Genomic DNA, 15,846 nt, shown 5'->3' on the forward strand with positions numbered 1-15,846 from the left:
ATGAAAGATTCTCTTATGGGGGTGATACTGAAGTTAACCCAAGCCACAAGGAAAGTAGAAATATTTTTGGGAGGTGATACCAGAGTTAATCTAAACCATGATGAAAATAGAAATATATTGTTGGAAGGTGATACCAAAATTAACCCAAACCATAATGAAAGTAGAAATCGTATTGCTGAAACACAAATAGGTTACAACGACGACTTCTTAACATTAACAATATAAACATGCAAACTGAAAGGACCACGATGACCTTGCAAAAATTAAGAAAGGACGTAACATAAAACACATAACGAGTCTCTCTAGGGGAGAGCGGTAGTTCCAACAGGACCAGAAGGGAGTGGCAGTAGTGTTGTAAGATGATGACTAGCAAGTGATAGCAGTGCTGGAAATGGTGGACAACGACAGGAAGAGGGTTGGAGGTCTGGTCAGCAATAGGGAAGGGACGGGAGTTGATGTAGTGATGCAAAAGGGGTTTATTAGGGAAAGTGTGAGCCTACGTATTTTTCCTACTTTAGAGCCTCATAAGAAAGATGATAGAAAATAAAATTATCATCAAATTTATATTTTTTATGCTTTAGTTGGATGATATATCATAGATTATGGCCCATCCTATGTTTTTTCTAAAATTAATTTACAATGTGATTGTCATTCAGTGAGAGTGAGTGTTGATTAAAAATTTCTTTGGAAATTAAGGATGGATTGTTGGAACGATTGTGACACCTTTTAGTTTGATGTACCTAGCATATTTATCAAATGATAAATTATATTTTGACATTTCATTGGAAAGTTTCTTGTTGTTTACTTTGATGTTATTTTAATTTGTAAAGATTTATAACAATACAATAAAAGAACATTGAATTCATTTATTAAAGGTTTTTGAAGTTTTACAAGCTAAAAAGTTGCTTTTAAAATTTGAAGAAATGTTGTTTTGAGGCATCATTTGTGATCTTTCTCATAAATCTATCAAGCGAGACTTTGTTGATTATGATGAAGTTAAGAAGATTAGTAACTAGCTAGCACTTCTAACATTCATGAGATCAGAAATTTCTATGGTTTGACATTTTACGAGGGGATTTAGTATTTTGATTACTCTAATTATGAACTGCTTTAGGAAAGCAAAATTAAATGAACAAACTTTGCTAAATGTTCTTGATACTGGAGGAAAAAAAGACCCAAACTTTAAAAGAAACTTTTACTAATAGGAAATGAGGGATACAACACATACAAATTGGAAACAACATTACCAAAGCACAAAACGACACAAACAAACACCTCGAGAGTTTATTCTAAGGGCAGTGGAGGTCAGCTAGATGGATCGGGAAGGCTGGACAGCAAGCGGGAAGGCTGGACAGCAAGCGGGAAGGCTGTATAGCATGCAAAGAAGGCTGGACAGCAAGAGGGAAGGCCGGATAACAAACGAGAATGTTATATAGTGAGCAGGGAGGCTGTATAGCATGCGAATAAGGCCGGAAAGAAAGCGGGGGAGGCTGAACAGCAGGCGGACAGGCTTGAAAACAAGCGGAGCACGCTGTACAGCAAGCGGAACTGGCCGGACAGCAAGCGGGGTAGGCTGGACAGCAAGAGGGCAGGCTGGACAGTAAGCAGGGAAGCTGTTGGGGGTCGCTGGCGGCTAAGGTAAGTGGAGGAGAAGAGGTATGGAAGATAAAAGGAGAGATACAATCATCACCTTGGAGTAGGATACAGTCGGAGCACCACCACCTTCTCGGATACAGCTCACAAAGCGAAAAAGGACTCTTCACAGGAATCTAAAATCAACACACAGCAAAAAACTTCATAGACTCTTAGCAAACCAACATACATATTGCCCTATCTAGGTAGGAAACAAGAAAAGAAAGAAGAGGGGAAAGGAAAGAGGAGGAGGCGGCCGGTAACGCTTGAACCGAGCAAGAGACACAAAAAGGAAAGACACAAATGCCACCTCTCCCCTAAATCCCACTCATTCTGGGTGGTAGACGCGAAGGAACTAGTCGCCTAGTCTGCCTGATGCCATTCGCCCATTTGGATGTCTGAACCAGATTCCTTGGACCATTCTTACCAGCCGGTTCAGCCAGCTGCTTGTTTTCCCATCTCCCTAGGACCCACGACAATGCGGAAACCTAATTTGGGGTAGCTTCGACTTTATTTGTCGATGCTTCAAGCTCCTTGTAGCTCTGTGTCAGTTAGGCGACATTGAGTGTGACTGAGACATTGTAGCCCCTAACAGGTCGATCTTTTAGGTGTTGTCGTTTCAAAGCAGACTTTAATAGAATAAATATTCATCCATCTTTGGCACGCCGTGAGCTGGAACTGTAGGAAGACTACCATTCTCACTAAACATCTATCAAGCCATCTCAGTTGTAACCTGCTTCTTCCACTCCTCATAGTCGTCTGAGTGCATCTGATGAACTAGTGTGTAAGGAGAATTCAAATCTGGGGTGACAACAATTGAAGGGAATAGTGAAGAATGAGGAGATGATGCAACAACCACTGCAAGTTGCTGCAATTTTTGCCACTGCTGCAGTAGCTGAAATAATTCCTTGAGCTCCTTCATAGAGATGAATATACTCTCCTTCAATTACAAACAATTCTTATTGACGAGCCACGAAATCATCAAGCTATCTATAGTGTTTCTTATAATCATGCCAGTGTAGAGGTGCAAGCATTTTTCCAAGCCGATTTAGCAAGGTGGTGCTAATTCTGATTCGACCATCAGAACTAGATGGAATTGCCCTACTGATGCAAGCCAAAAGTGCTCATTCGTCTAGAAGAACAGGCTCCTTTGCCGTATTGATGGTCATTGAGCTTGGTGCTTTAATAACAGGAGCAGAAGGTGCAGGAAAATTAAGGTTATCCTCAGCGCATTCTTTAGCACTACTGGCATTAATGCCATGAATTTGAGCAGCACTTTCACACGCATTGTAGGCTAATTTAAAAACTTGCTGGTACGGTCCATTAGTTGTTGACTATGCATTCTGATCTAGGACCTATTGCTTACTTGTCTGTTTAGTTGGTTCAAATAATGGAGCATTAAATTTAAAATTCTTGTTTGGTGTTGCCTGAATCCTTTCTTGGGAAAATTGATTAGTTTTTTCAGTAGATTCAAGGACCTTCATTTGTTCTATTGACACAAATGTTTCATGACCGAACCTCCATTTATGGCTCATGGGAGAGCTAAGATATTCTACATGAAGTATGTTCTCTGTAGCAGAAAGTTCACTAGAACTATCTGCTGCTTCTGGCAATGGTGGGTTGTAATTAAAGACATTGATTGGAAATTTTTCGAGAGGAGTAAGGCACCCATCCCATGTAGAGGAGGATGAACGTGTACATGTTCAATCTCAGCTGGAATTTTTATCTCGGGCTCCACTGGAGCTGATTGCGTCTCTTTCTCGTTGGCTAAAATATGAGAATCCTCTGAAGTCTGTATCTTCTTTCTGGTCATCGTTTATCTCTTCAACTGGAAGCTAGTCTGCAGTGTCTTTACCCAAATTTTTGATGTTGCTCTGGTCGGTGAAGTAGATAACTCCTCTGGTTGTGTATATTGCTTCCAAATGGTTGAATTCGTGACACTTGTATCACTTTACTGCTGTGGAAGACTTGTGGATTGATTTTGTTGGATAATAGCAAGGGGCACGCTTGGTGCTGCGACCTTTGCACTTCAAAAGCTAAAGTCAGCAACCTCTGGCGATAGGAAGTTGGTAGGAACCGACGTTGTGTTTTCCGCTTCATCTTCATATGTTCTCTTTCCCTATTCTTTCCCTCCTTCGACCTTTCAGGTCATGATAGAAAGTAGCCTCCCATTGAATTTCATTCTCAATGTCCGCAAGCCTTTGTTGAAGTTGGCAGGTCTCTCGCTGTATCTCCTTCCGGGAAGGCTTGGGCATGTATCTTATTAGTGGCATAGCTAAGGTATAGGAATAAGAAACAAAAAAATTTTGGTGGAGGTGGCTTGGGTAGGGGCGGATGCTAAGAAACCCTAAGATGGGACTAGGGTTGGGCTAGCTCTGATATCAAATGATACCAGAGGAAAAAAAGACCAAAACCACAAAAGAAATTTTTACTAATAGGAAACAAGGGTTATAACACGTGCAAACTGGAAATAACTGTTTTCGTTCGTTTTTCTCTCTTTTATTTTAAAAGGAGTCGCCAGCTTGTCGGTCGTTGTATACTTCTCCCATTCGAATAAATCTCTCTTCCGAACCAGATCAATGATTCGAAGAGGAGATGAACCAAATAAGAAGAGACATACGACAAAACGACAAACAAGAGAAAACACAAAACGTGGAGAACCTACGTGCGGTAAACCTCGCAAGGATAGGTTAAGAGTGTCCGCCCAAACAAGATCGGGCGAAAGCACCTTAAACCGATATCCGCGAAAGAATACCTACGTAGACTACCCATAACCAGAGATTCATGTGTAGGTGTCTGTTCTGGGGTCAAGAGCACTTTCAAGGGGACGTATCCAACTTGGTTAATTACATCTTGAGGGGTACCCAAGAATATTCTCGATAAAAGGAGTTTCGCTTGGATTATCGTGAACCTGAGACAATAGGCACTCAAAGGAAGGTTATTTAGTGTGGGAACAGTCCCGATGCTTCAAAGCTCGCGCTAAGCCATCGGACAGAGAGTGAGTCTCTCACATCCCGAATGGGTAGCGGCTCATTGGCACACGGGGCCCACGAAATAATCTAAATAATCTTGGCGGGGATATCCCAACACGTCAAAACACGTCCGGACCATAAGGGCAGAAGACAAATCATCGTATCCCAAATGGGCGACAACTCATCGGTATCGAGCCGTCAAAATGATATCAACGAAGTCAAGGAGCGACAGGGCTCAAAGGGGCTCAAAGGAAGGTAGAGTGAGTGATCCTAAAAGGGGTAGAGTGATCCTAAAAGGTAGAGGTAACTGGGTTGGGGCACCACAGACCTGTCATCCACAGCTATAGGACCCTAAGTCTACCTGGGTCATGAAGGTCGACACGTCCTGAGATCCCCAATCAGCAATCCGTGAATTGCGTCGTCCACGGGAATCTCGGAAGCCCTACGGGCACAGGAAAAGAAACTCTATCCTATGAGTAAAAGATGGAACTCCAAGAGGTGGGACTTATATTTGGTAAAGTAGCAAGGATGCCTCAGGAAAGAAAAGAAAGTAGGAGTTCAGCTACAAAGCTGGAAACACTCCAAACAAAAGGACTTACACTCTGTCTGGGTTAGGGAGCATTCTAACACCCTAGGCGCACTAGACAACCACCTATAAAGAGGTATGCTGGGCCAGTCAGGTTAGAGAAGTACGGGGACTCCTCCTCGGGACATGCAAATATAATGCAGTTATCTAGAACGGTCCTTAAGTATTGTGGAGGCCCTATTAATATAAGCAGGAGAGTAAATGTGAAAGTTTTTAAATCCTGAATATTTTAATCCTAAATTTTAATTATCTTGAATATTTTATTTAGGATTTTGTAGAAAATTATAATTTTAGGGTCCTTAATGAGCCTAGATCATATCGTGAAATCCCAGATCACAGAAAGAAACAAGAAAAACACATGCAAGTACAAACATGCAATATGATGCAAAAAGAAAAAAAAAACAAGTCAAATCAAAATAATTAACAGGCCGGTGCCGCTGGTTCGGCAATATATTTCAGAAAAGAAAAAGGCGGCCGAACTTCGCATATACATGCCCGATCCTAATTCTATATATCAATATAAAATGTATAATTAAGATATGGGGCACGAGCATCTGCTCCTGGTCCCCTTCACGTAGTTCCTGCGCCAAACGCCTCAGAACCCGTGCCCGTATCTTATTTCTATTACAGGACTCTCCTAGACTCTAAAAGTACATAGGAAAATAAAAGACTCAATCCTGCATGAAAACAATCATGCAAATAACGTATCATGAGCCATGCATTAAAAGTGGGGAGATAATAGCACCTGCAAGCAAAAGGGTTAGAAATCATTATTTGCTCCCCCTATAGCGGTATCTGTGTGTGTGCAAATAAATAGACATGGCTCCCTGCAGAAAAGTGCCCTAACACACAAGTGCCCTAACACACTACCACAACACACTACCACACATATGCAACATGCAGTCACATCACAAACACAATGCAGAAGAAAGATACCTGATTATGGCAACCAATCCAGCAGAGAACAATAGTCAGTCATCAAAAAAATTACCTAACACCCTAAATCCTAGCCTAGCACACCATCTAACGAAAAGTGCGTCAATCTAGTATCTAAGTGCGGGGTAGGTCTGAGTATAGTATGACTTTACAGGGTCGTCATATGACCCCATTCTAAAGATCCGAAAGATCTAAAGGTTGTCACGAAGAGTAGTGACACGAGTTAGATTTATTAGATCTTTAGCACAATCATACTCATGTCAATTCTGTCAATTCTGATGACTTAACCTCGCATTGCTCACTGGGATCAACCCAGCAAGCAATGTTCGTTAAGGCGTCGCAACCAACACAATGTCACTCTCCTAACGAGTTTGACTTGCTATCCATGTAAACATGCAAATGCAAATGCAAATGTAATCAATCATGTGACAGAAGTGATGAATGTACCGTAGAGACAGTGACTCGGGAAAAGATGGGTATGCCGTGGAGGCAGCGACCCGAACCAATGAGTGTGTCGTAGTGGCAGTAACCCGAAGGGTAGACGTGCCGTAGAGGCAGTGGCCCGAAGAAAGGTGTACTGAGGCGGCAGTGACCCGGAGACTGGTGATTCTTGCTGGGGAGCATCACCCAAATGCAAATACAAACCGGAGACTGGTGATTCTTGCTGGGGAGCATCACCCAAATGCAAATACAAATGCAAATGCAAACACATATAGTGCAACATGCAAGCAGACAAACATGTGATATAATGCAAAAGGAGACAAAAATGCAGGTGATCGGTCGACCGGGCCGTGGTGGCCGGGGTGAACCAAAGTGAGACGCTCACCGAGCCGGAGCGGCCTATCAGAGCGAAGTGAAATGCTCCTCGGGCCGGGGTGGCCGGTCGGAGCGAAGTAAAATGCAACATGCACCCAGCAAAAATGCAGTATGCAACAAACCAACATGCGGCTAACAAACCAAGCTCATGCTAACGATCTCACCTAGGAGACTTAAGGTTTAGACCCTTGGATGTGCAGCACCGCCGTCTCTTGCTTTGGTGAGGAAATGTGGGGAATTTATCCCCGAACCTCTGAGGGGGAAACTCTCCACGACGTCGCAAAATAGACTAGCTACAAAGCTTTTCTCATTTTGTGAACTCCTCCAGACTTTGTAAAACAAGCCAGCCACAAAGCTTCTCTCGCTTTGCCAAGTCCAACCTCCCAACTTCTTCCAAGTAAAGTTGAGGAATTTAAAGCAAAGGGAGTGAGAGACTCCGACCAATCGGGACTTGTGCTAAGGCTCACAACAAGAGAGGAGACACTCGGCTCTACGGGGGGTATTTGGCCACGCACAGGAAGTCCTAACCTAAAGGCTAGTTCTAGGAAAACCAATGATCCATCACGCAGGCACGTCGTTGCGCCGACCCACGCCGGCGCACACACCCCGTATGGGCGATTGAACCCACACGCCTAGACTCTACTATTCCTAAGGCTGGCTAGAAGGTAGAAAGTCTCACCACCGTGACGGTTGCAGACGCGTTTCTTTGCTTGCTCCAAGCTCGCCCACGTCCAATTCATGCTCCAGTGTGTCTCGTAAGGCGTGCATGAGACAACAAAAAGATAGGGGAGGCAGTGAGGGCAAGAGGTATGCGAAGTACCAAAAATAAATAATTTAGCATATAAAAATATGCGACCAAAAAAAAATGTACCTTCGCGAGAGAGGATCGCTCGACGACGGTGAAAGAGAGGAAGCTTTCCTCGCAATGAGAAAGACATTCACACCTCTCCACGGCCATGTATCACCGCTACTCGGCGACATCGAGGTGCTCCGGCGAAGTGTCCAGTCGTCGGGAAGATAAAATGGCGAGGTGGAGGAGTTAGCTCGCCGGCGGTGCGCATCGAGAGCGAAAGAAACACAGAGGAGAGCCCAAAATTTGAAGTTCTCATCGCTGATTTTCTCCTGTATAAATTCGACGCCGGTGAGGAGGGAAGCCGGCGAGGAGGAAGAATCTCAAGGTGGTCGGACAAGGAGTAGGAGAGATGTTTGACTGGCTGCTGGAGGAGCTTCAGTGGCCGTAGGGGAGTCGGTGCGAAGAGCTTTGCCAGCGAGAGGAGCTCCGGCGTCGGACGCGAGGAGGTTGGGTAGGCTTCGCGGACCGGAGAGGGAGCAGCGAAATTTGCAAAATGAATGGAGAAGGAGCGTCGCCGTGGAGGGAGGAGACGCCAGCGAGCTCGTCGACGGTGTCGCCGGCCATGAGTCGGGGGCGAGATCCGCGAGGGAGGAAGAGGCGGCTAGGTTTCGGATGGCAGCGAGATAGAGGGAGGAGAGGCGTGAGTTTTGAGTTATATATATATATCGGCGGGAAGCTAGGGCACGGGATGCCCTTTTGGCGAAAATAAGGGAGTCGCGAAAAAAAATCGGTCGGCAGTGTGCTTGAGTTTAGGGATTTCAAATTACTTTTTTTTATGATAATAATGTTATTTATTATTTAAACTCCTCTATTTGGGCGTTTTTCGAACGTGCACGGACTCGCGGCGAATTGGATGTCCTTCCTGGGTAAAATCGACGTTCCGGACGCGTTGGCGCAATCCATTTCATCATTCGGGGTTATCTGGAGCACTTTTTCGACTATCGTGCCCAAAACGATAATTCACACATTTTTACCCCGCCCCCAAAGCCGCCCACAAAGCCGTAGCGAAGTAGACGTCCTCCGTAAGCAAAATTGACATTCCAGACACATTGGCGGGGTCTGTTTCATCATCAGGGGTCATCTGGACCACTTCGTCAAGCGATTGGGCCAATTCGAGCCAAAAATTGCGCGCGACGCGCCACATAATATTTTTCGCCCCGGTCGGAGTCGTCCGACGTGCCAAATGCTGACCGGCCTTCACCTAAGCGAAAGTCATAGCCTAGCAAAATGACCCGACTACGTGCCCCCTCAACACGCGTCGAAAAGGTCTCTGGTAGATGTCTGAACTATCGGACGTCACGGACAGACCGTAAACTATCCTAAGTCATGCAGGTGGACAACCTACACTCGTGACATCAAAAATTGATGCCAACAATAACATCACCAAAGCACAAAATGACTCAAACAGATACCTCAAAAGTGTATTCCAAGGGCGGTGGAGGTTGGTTAGGTGGATTGGGGTGGTTGGACAGCAAAAGGTAAGGCCGAATAGCGAGCGGGGAGGTTGTATATCATGTGGGGAAGGCTGGACAGCAAAAGGTAAGGCCAGACGGCGAGCGGGGAGGCTGTATAGCAACACACAACAAAAAAACTCTCTAGACTCTTAGCAAACCAACATACATATAGCTATAATTAGACGAGAAACAAGAAAGGAAAGAAGAGGGGAAAGGAAAGAGGAGGAGGCGGCCGGTAATGCTTGAATTGAGCGGGAAAAGCAAAAAAGGAAAGATGCCAATGCAGCCTCTCCCCCAAATCCCCTACGATCTGGGCGGGAGACGCGAAAGGACAGGTCGCCTAGTCCGTCTGATGCCACTTGCCCATTTGGATGTCTGAACCAGGCTCCTTGGACCGTTCTTACCAGTCGACTGCTTGTTCCAGTCTTCATTGGACCATGCAGGAACCCGCTTCTGCATCCACGCGGTGGAAGCCCCGCGTCAGTTTTATTGAAATGAAGTGTAGACTCAATTAAAGTTTATGTGCTTAAGCTACTTGGTGTTAAATTTTTTGTGGTTTCTTGTGATGTAGTTGTTGATATTGGTGCTTGTAAAAGTCAAGTAGAGATACAATGTGTTTTATTAGTCAGAAAATTAATGTGTCAAGAAACATAGATAAGTATTGTTCCAGCTTTACCTTTCTTGGATGCTCTAATATTTTAGAATGCACCTTATATTGTTATCCTACCTATTTGAACTTCGTTGGAGTCATTTGTGATTTTGGAAAGCGGTACAAAAAAACTCTGCTTAAAACGTAGCTAGGTCTTGGCTTTTGGTATCACCTGCTATTACTAATTTTATGGAGAAAAATACTTTTTAACTGTACCTTTTTAGCCTACATTTTTATCCAAATTGAGCTTTCATAAGTACTGTCATTTTGCTTGAATATGCTTGCAGATTTATATGTATTATCTGTTAACAAGTTTTGTCATTATATTGAATCATACTGTTTCATATATCGTGTTCTTCTCATGTTTCTATTGCTACGCTACTAGAAGTTTAGATTCGGTTAAATTTGATTAAATTTTCCAGGTACTTTTGTAGGCCCTTGAACATTGTCACTCTCAAGGCATCATGCACCGAGATGTCAAGCCTCATAATGTCATGATTGATCATGAACAGCGGAAACTTCGTCTTATTGATTGGGGTTTAGCAGAGTTCTATCATCCTGGAAAAGAATACAATGTCAGAGTTGCTTCGAGGTTCACCTTTTAACTTTTAATTCATATATTCATCATGCACTTCTTTGTTCAATTTGATAAATGTTTCTCCTATATTGAAATTATCGTCATACAACGAAGCAGCATTGAAGTTCTATCTTGTAGGTCAAATGCAGAGTATACTCCCAACTAATTGCTCTCTTGGTGATGGCCATTTTGGTTTTGGAAGGTTGTAACATTATGAGAGACGAATAGGTCAAGGATTGAGATGAAATCATAATGTTACGATTGATAATCAAATGTGGTCATTAAGATCAATTTATAAAATATGAACCAGAATGTCAATACATTTTGTTATACTTTTATTTCTCCATGTAATTATTGTTGAGGTAGAATAGTTATCATTTAAATGTGAAAAGCTATATTTATGATGCCCAAGTGAGTCAGTAGACGCTTTTTTCTCCTTTTTTTTCTCTCTCCATTCTTTTTATTTAGTTTCCTTTACTTGTCCTTTTTTTTTTATTTTCTAGCTAACCTAAGATACAGAGTTAAAGAGGGTAAGCTGTGTGGTTGATTATGTTGGATTGTTGTGTGCTGTTCCTAATAAAATTGATATGGAAGGGCCACTCTACCATTGCTCCAAACTTTATGAAAAGTAATGTTGCTGTAACACTAAACTAGAGAATGCTTAAACAACTATAGATCCAACAGGAAAACCATAAGAGGTAAGGTCAAAGAGGAAGATTCTTACTATGAAAAATATCTCGAACTTCTCCGTTTTGGCAAAGAAGGTGAAATGACCTGACCAGCACTGAATTTTATTAGCTGAAGTTCCACTTTTTTGGCGAATGGTGTCATGAGTAGCTCCTCGATATTTTGTTGAACTTTTTTTATTTTCTAGTTTTACATTTATTAGCTGACAAAGTATGGTTGAAAAAGATTTTGTTTTGGGTGTCTAAATTATAAATTTATATTCATGACACTGTCATTGCTATTGCTTTAAGGATATAATCAAACTTTTATCAAGTACAAATGTTTTGATCAAGGAGGGTGAATATCTTACGTGACACTTAATGGTTAGCTACAATTAGGCACTCAAATTTATTTGCATTTGGCCTTGAGTTCCATAAGGCAATTTGAAATCGGGTATAGTGAGCCAACATATAATGAAATCATTTAGAAGCGGTCTTCTGAATCCTGAGGCACCTAAAGATGACTCTAGGATGTGTATTGATATCAAGAAGATTGAGAATACTAGCATAGAGATCTACACTAATGTTAGTTTGTAGGAGAACTTACTGATAGAAGATCTACCACAGGTTATTCTTCATTTATATGGGGTAACCTTGTTACTTGGAGAAGTAAAAAATCAAGCTGTGGTAGTAAGAAGTAGAGCAAAATATGAGTATCGTGCCACGACTCCAGGAATTTGTGAAGGGATGTGGCTAAAGAAACTATTGGTGTAATTTTATGCGGAGAACCAAAGCACTATTATGATGTTCAGTGATATTCAATCAACCATCAATATCTCAAAGAATCTGGAACATCATGATTGAACCAAACATATAGAGATTGATAGACATTTTATTTCTGAGAAGGTCAATGGAGGGATTATTCAACTAATCTATATTCCACTTCAGTATCAGATTGCTGACATTCTTACTGAAGTTTTTCCGCGACACCACTTCAGTGATCAAAGCAACAAGTTTGGGATGTATTACATATACATCCCAACTTGAAGAGGAGTGTTGAAATGCATATCTAGTTTAGAAAAACTATTGTCAGCTATTACATTTGAGGGAGAGATTATTCTCCCTTAATTATCCATTACCGTGTTTAATTTATTTCATCTTTTATCTTGATTTGATTTTGCCTCTAATTGTATGAGGGTTAGGCTGAGTTGTATATATATTTTTTATTTGCTTAATGAGAAATTTAGAATGTTTATTCCTCCCAAAAATCTACATATCTCATGTCCAATATATCATCTTATACTTGTAGAGAAAAATATGCTCCTAAGGAAAATTAAAATCTTGTTTTAATTTTTGAATCATTTGTCTTATGTTGCTTATGACGCCAGCTTGTTTGCAATTTTAAAAAGTTGAAAACTACTCTCAACTCTTAAATACATCTTATTCACCCCTAATCCATTTGAGGCTGTGCATTGGCATAACATTAAACTGTTGTTTTACTAATTATGTAAATTTTGATGAGTTCTCCTATGCGCAAACTTATTTTCTAATTCATTATGATTATTTTATTATGAAGCTTAAGTTCTCAATCTTCTACTTGAAATCCTGTCCTTTTGCTGTCATTGATGAATATGCCTCCTTTTTTTTTCTTCATGTCCAGGTACTTCAAGGGTCCAGAACTGCTTGTGGATCTGCAGGACTATGATTATTCGTTGGATATGTGGAGCCTTGGATGTATGTTTGCTGGGATGGTAAGTTACTGACATGGCAATAATGATTGATACCATTCTATTTTCTGTATTAACACCTGCTGGTCTCTACTGAACAGATATTTCGGAAGGAACCGTTCTTCTATGGACATGATAATTATGATCAATTGGTAAAAATTGTAAAGGTATGCTGTGATGTTTAAACACGATTTCAAAAAATATTATTTTTGCCAGAATCTTGTGTCAATTTATTAATTTTGTGTACCATAGTTTTTGTATTTGCAATATATTTTGTGAGCACTTCCCATGAATTAGCTATCTAAGATATTAAATCAGTAGCTGAGAAGTTAGATGTCACTCATTGTCTTGCTAAGCTAGAGTTCAAAAAGCTAAGCTTCTAAGTTGGTTACTTCCAGATTTAAACTTTGTTTGGATTTTTTACTCTAGTTTCACTAATCATGTTTATGCTAAGATGATCTTATGGATGATGAGGAGGACTGCATTTTTGTTTTGGCGCGATATTGGAATATATTTATCTGATGAAATTTAATATTCTTATTGATATGGTGTTAATGTAATTTTTAATGCTTAATTACACTTATCTCTTCTACATATTGTCATATAAAATTACTTCGTTTTTTATTTTTAAATTACACCTGCTTCCCTTGTTTTTAGACATTGTATTACATATCCTAAACCGATAGGATTAAAAATAAGAAGAAAATGCAATTTTCAAAAAACACGGAGAGGAAATGTGCAGTTTTAAGTGTGATTAATGCTATTTTTACATATGAAAATTCCTATTCTAGGAATTTGCAGGAAATGTAATTATCAGTCAATATTGTTGAACTATCTATTATACTTGAGCAGATTAAGTTACTTGGAGCTATTATTAAAAAGATGAGGTATAAGTGGGGTCACAATGTTTAGAGTTATAATTGGTGGTTTAAAATAGAAGCTTTTCATAAGTACTAGGCATTTCAAAGAACCAGACAGCTTAGGAGCTTACAAAGCTGAGCTTTTAAAGTTTAATTTATTGAATTAAATAGCAAGGGTTCTCCTGTAAGCCCCTTTGTGTTTTACAATATGCTCTACTCCTTATGACCAATTTTCAAATTTGACTGCACCACCCTCCACAATTATTGTAACTTGTTTGATGAATATTCATGATAACTAAGCAGATGATATCGGGTTACTAAAGATATAGTTACCACAATGTCTTATTGAATAACGTACGCTATTCCATATCAGGAGAGTTAAACTTGAATTTTATGAGTTTGCAACTATATTGTTTGTTTTGAAAGTTTTGGGTGGCAAAAATAAGGTTTCATTTGTTATGTTTTTTGTTATTCGAAAAGTCAAATGAAACTTGCTGTTATATATATATATATATGGTGAAAGCTGACTATGGTAAACTGTTGATTTATGTAGACTTGCGTTTGAGCTATTTTTTCTAACTGGGATGTTAAAAGTTTTTGTTCGTCGCAGTTTAGTAGTGTAAAACAACTGTTTTACTGTTTTAATTGCCTACAAATAAAAATACGTTTAGAGACTCTATGAACGTTGTATCATTGCATAAGTTGTCAATCATATAATAATATGTTAAAACATAAAAGCTTTGCAAGGTTTCCCATGATTTTAACCTGACTAAAATCATAGAACAAAACATTATGGCAAGACTCGATTTCCCTCTTTATTTTAATGTCCTCTAATATTCAGTCTGCCAAGCCAAACATAACCATTAACCACCTGAATCTGAGAACATCTAAATAATGGGTCTAAAATATTCTCAAAATAATAATAATAATAATAATGGGACTAAAAGTTATTGCAAAATTTTTGTGTTTCACGTTTCAATCTCTTAATATAGAACTTCAATCTTCATATAGAATTTCAAATGAAAATTGTGATACAAAATTTTCAAAGTTGATTCTTCAATCTTAAGATGTTACGGATTTTCATTGTTAATTAGCTCCTTCATTACAATATTTCTCCCGCATTTTACCATCTGAACACTATTTCCATTAGATAATTAAGATACATGTGATCCAAGTTAAATATAGCACATGTTCTAATCAAAGGTCTATCTCTTGAAGGAGAATTTTAATATGTGTGTGTGAGTATTAATTTTCAAAAAAATGAAAAATATAGTTACCTTATTATATTTTCATGCCGCCTTGTACAATATGCGTTTGCATTTTATCCGCTTGTTGTCGCTAACCTTCCTTCCTAATGCCTAAAGACTCATCATCTTCCTCTACTTTTTGATTTGCTATGGTGATCGTAAATTTAGGCTCCCATACAATCCTCTTCCTTAACATGTTGTGCCTCCCTTTTCTAGGTAATATGAGAATGCTTTTTGTAGAAAGGTCGAGAAATTTTATGCTCTTATTTCTCAATTATCAAATTAGAAATCTTCTCCTTATATAATAAGGAACGAGTAGGGACTGTCCTTTTGCTGTCATACAACAAAACAGCCTTAATCCCACTACATGGGGTCGGCTACATGAATCCTTTTTCTCCATTGCGTCCTATTTAGTGTCATATTTTCATTTAGTTCTAGTAAATTAAGATCATTTTTAATACAATAAGCTCTAGTCTTCCAGGTCTACCTCCGCCTTTCTTAACACAAGTCGAATCTAAAACATCTACTCTCCTAATTGGATCATCAGATGGTCGACGTTTAATGTGACCAAACCATCTAAGACGACTTTCTCTAATTTTGTCTGTCACAGGAGCTACACTAACCCTATCATGAATATATTCATTTCGCATTTTGTCTCTAAGTGTAAAGCCACTCATCCACCTAATCATTCTCATCTCGGCAACACTTAACTTATTATTATGCTTCTCTTTTAAAGATCAACATTCAGCGCCATAGAGCATTGCAGGTCTCACCACCTTCTTATAAAATTTTACTTTCAGTCTAAGCGGTACTATTCCATCACACAAAAGGCCCGAAACTTTCCTCCACTGCAACCAGCCAACTTGAATTCT

General features: G+C 40.1%; 1 protein-coding gene across 1 annotated transcript in view; it reads left to right on the plus strand.

Moving 5' to 3' along the window:
• The window catches only part of LOC110025624 (casein kinase II subunit alpha-like), a 49,383-nt gene that overhangs the window by 24,862 nt on the left and 8,675 nt on the right, over nucleotides 1-15,846 (plus strand). The window contains exons 4-6 of the mRNA XM_020726203.1: nucleotides 10,333-10,490; nucleotides 12,801-12,891; nucleotides 12,969-13,034. Coding sequence (XP_020581862.1) covers nucleotides 10,333-10,490; nucleotides 12,801-12,891; nucleotides 12,969-13,034 — 315 coding nt within the window. The remainder of the gene's footprint in view (nucleotides 1-10,332; nucleotides 10,491-12,800; nucleotides 12,892-12,968; nucleotides 13,035-15,846) is intronic.

The sequence above is a fragment of the Phalaenopsis equestris genome, unplaced genomic scaffold (assembly GCF_001263595.1).
Source record: "Phalaenopsis equestris unplaced genomic scaffold, ASM126359v1 Scaffold000002, whole genome shotgun sequence".
NCBI lineage: Eukaryota > Viridiplantae > Streptophyta > Magnoliopsida > Asparagales > Orchidaceae > Phalaenopsis > Phalaenopsis equestris.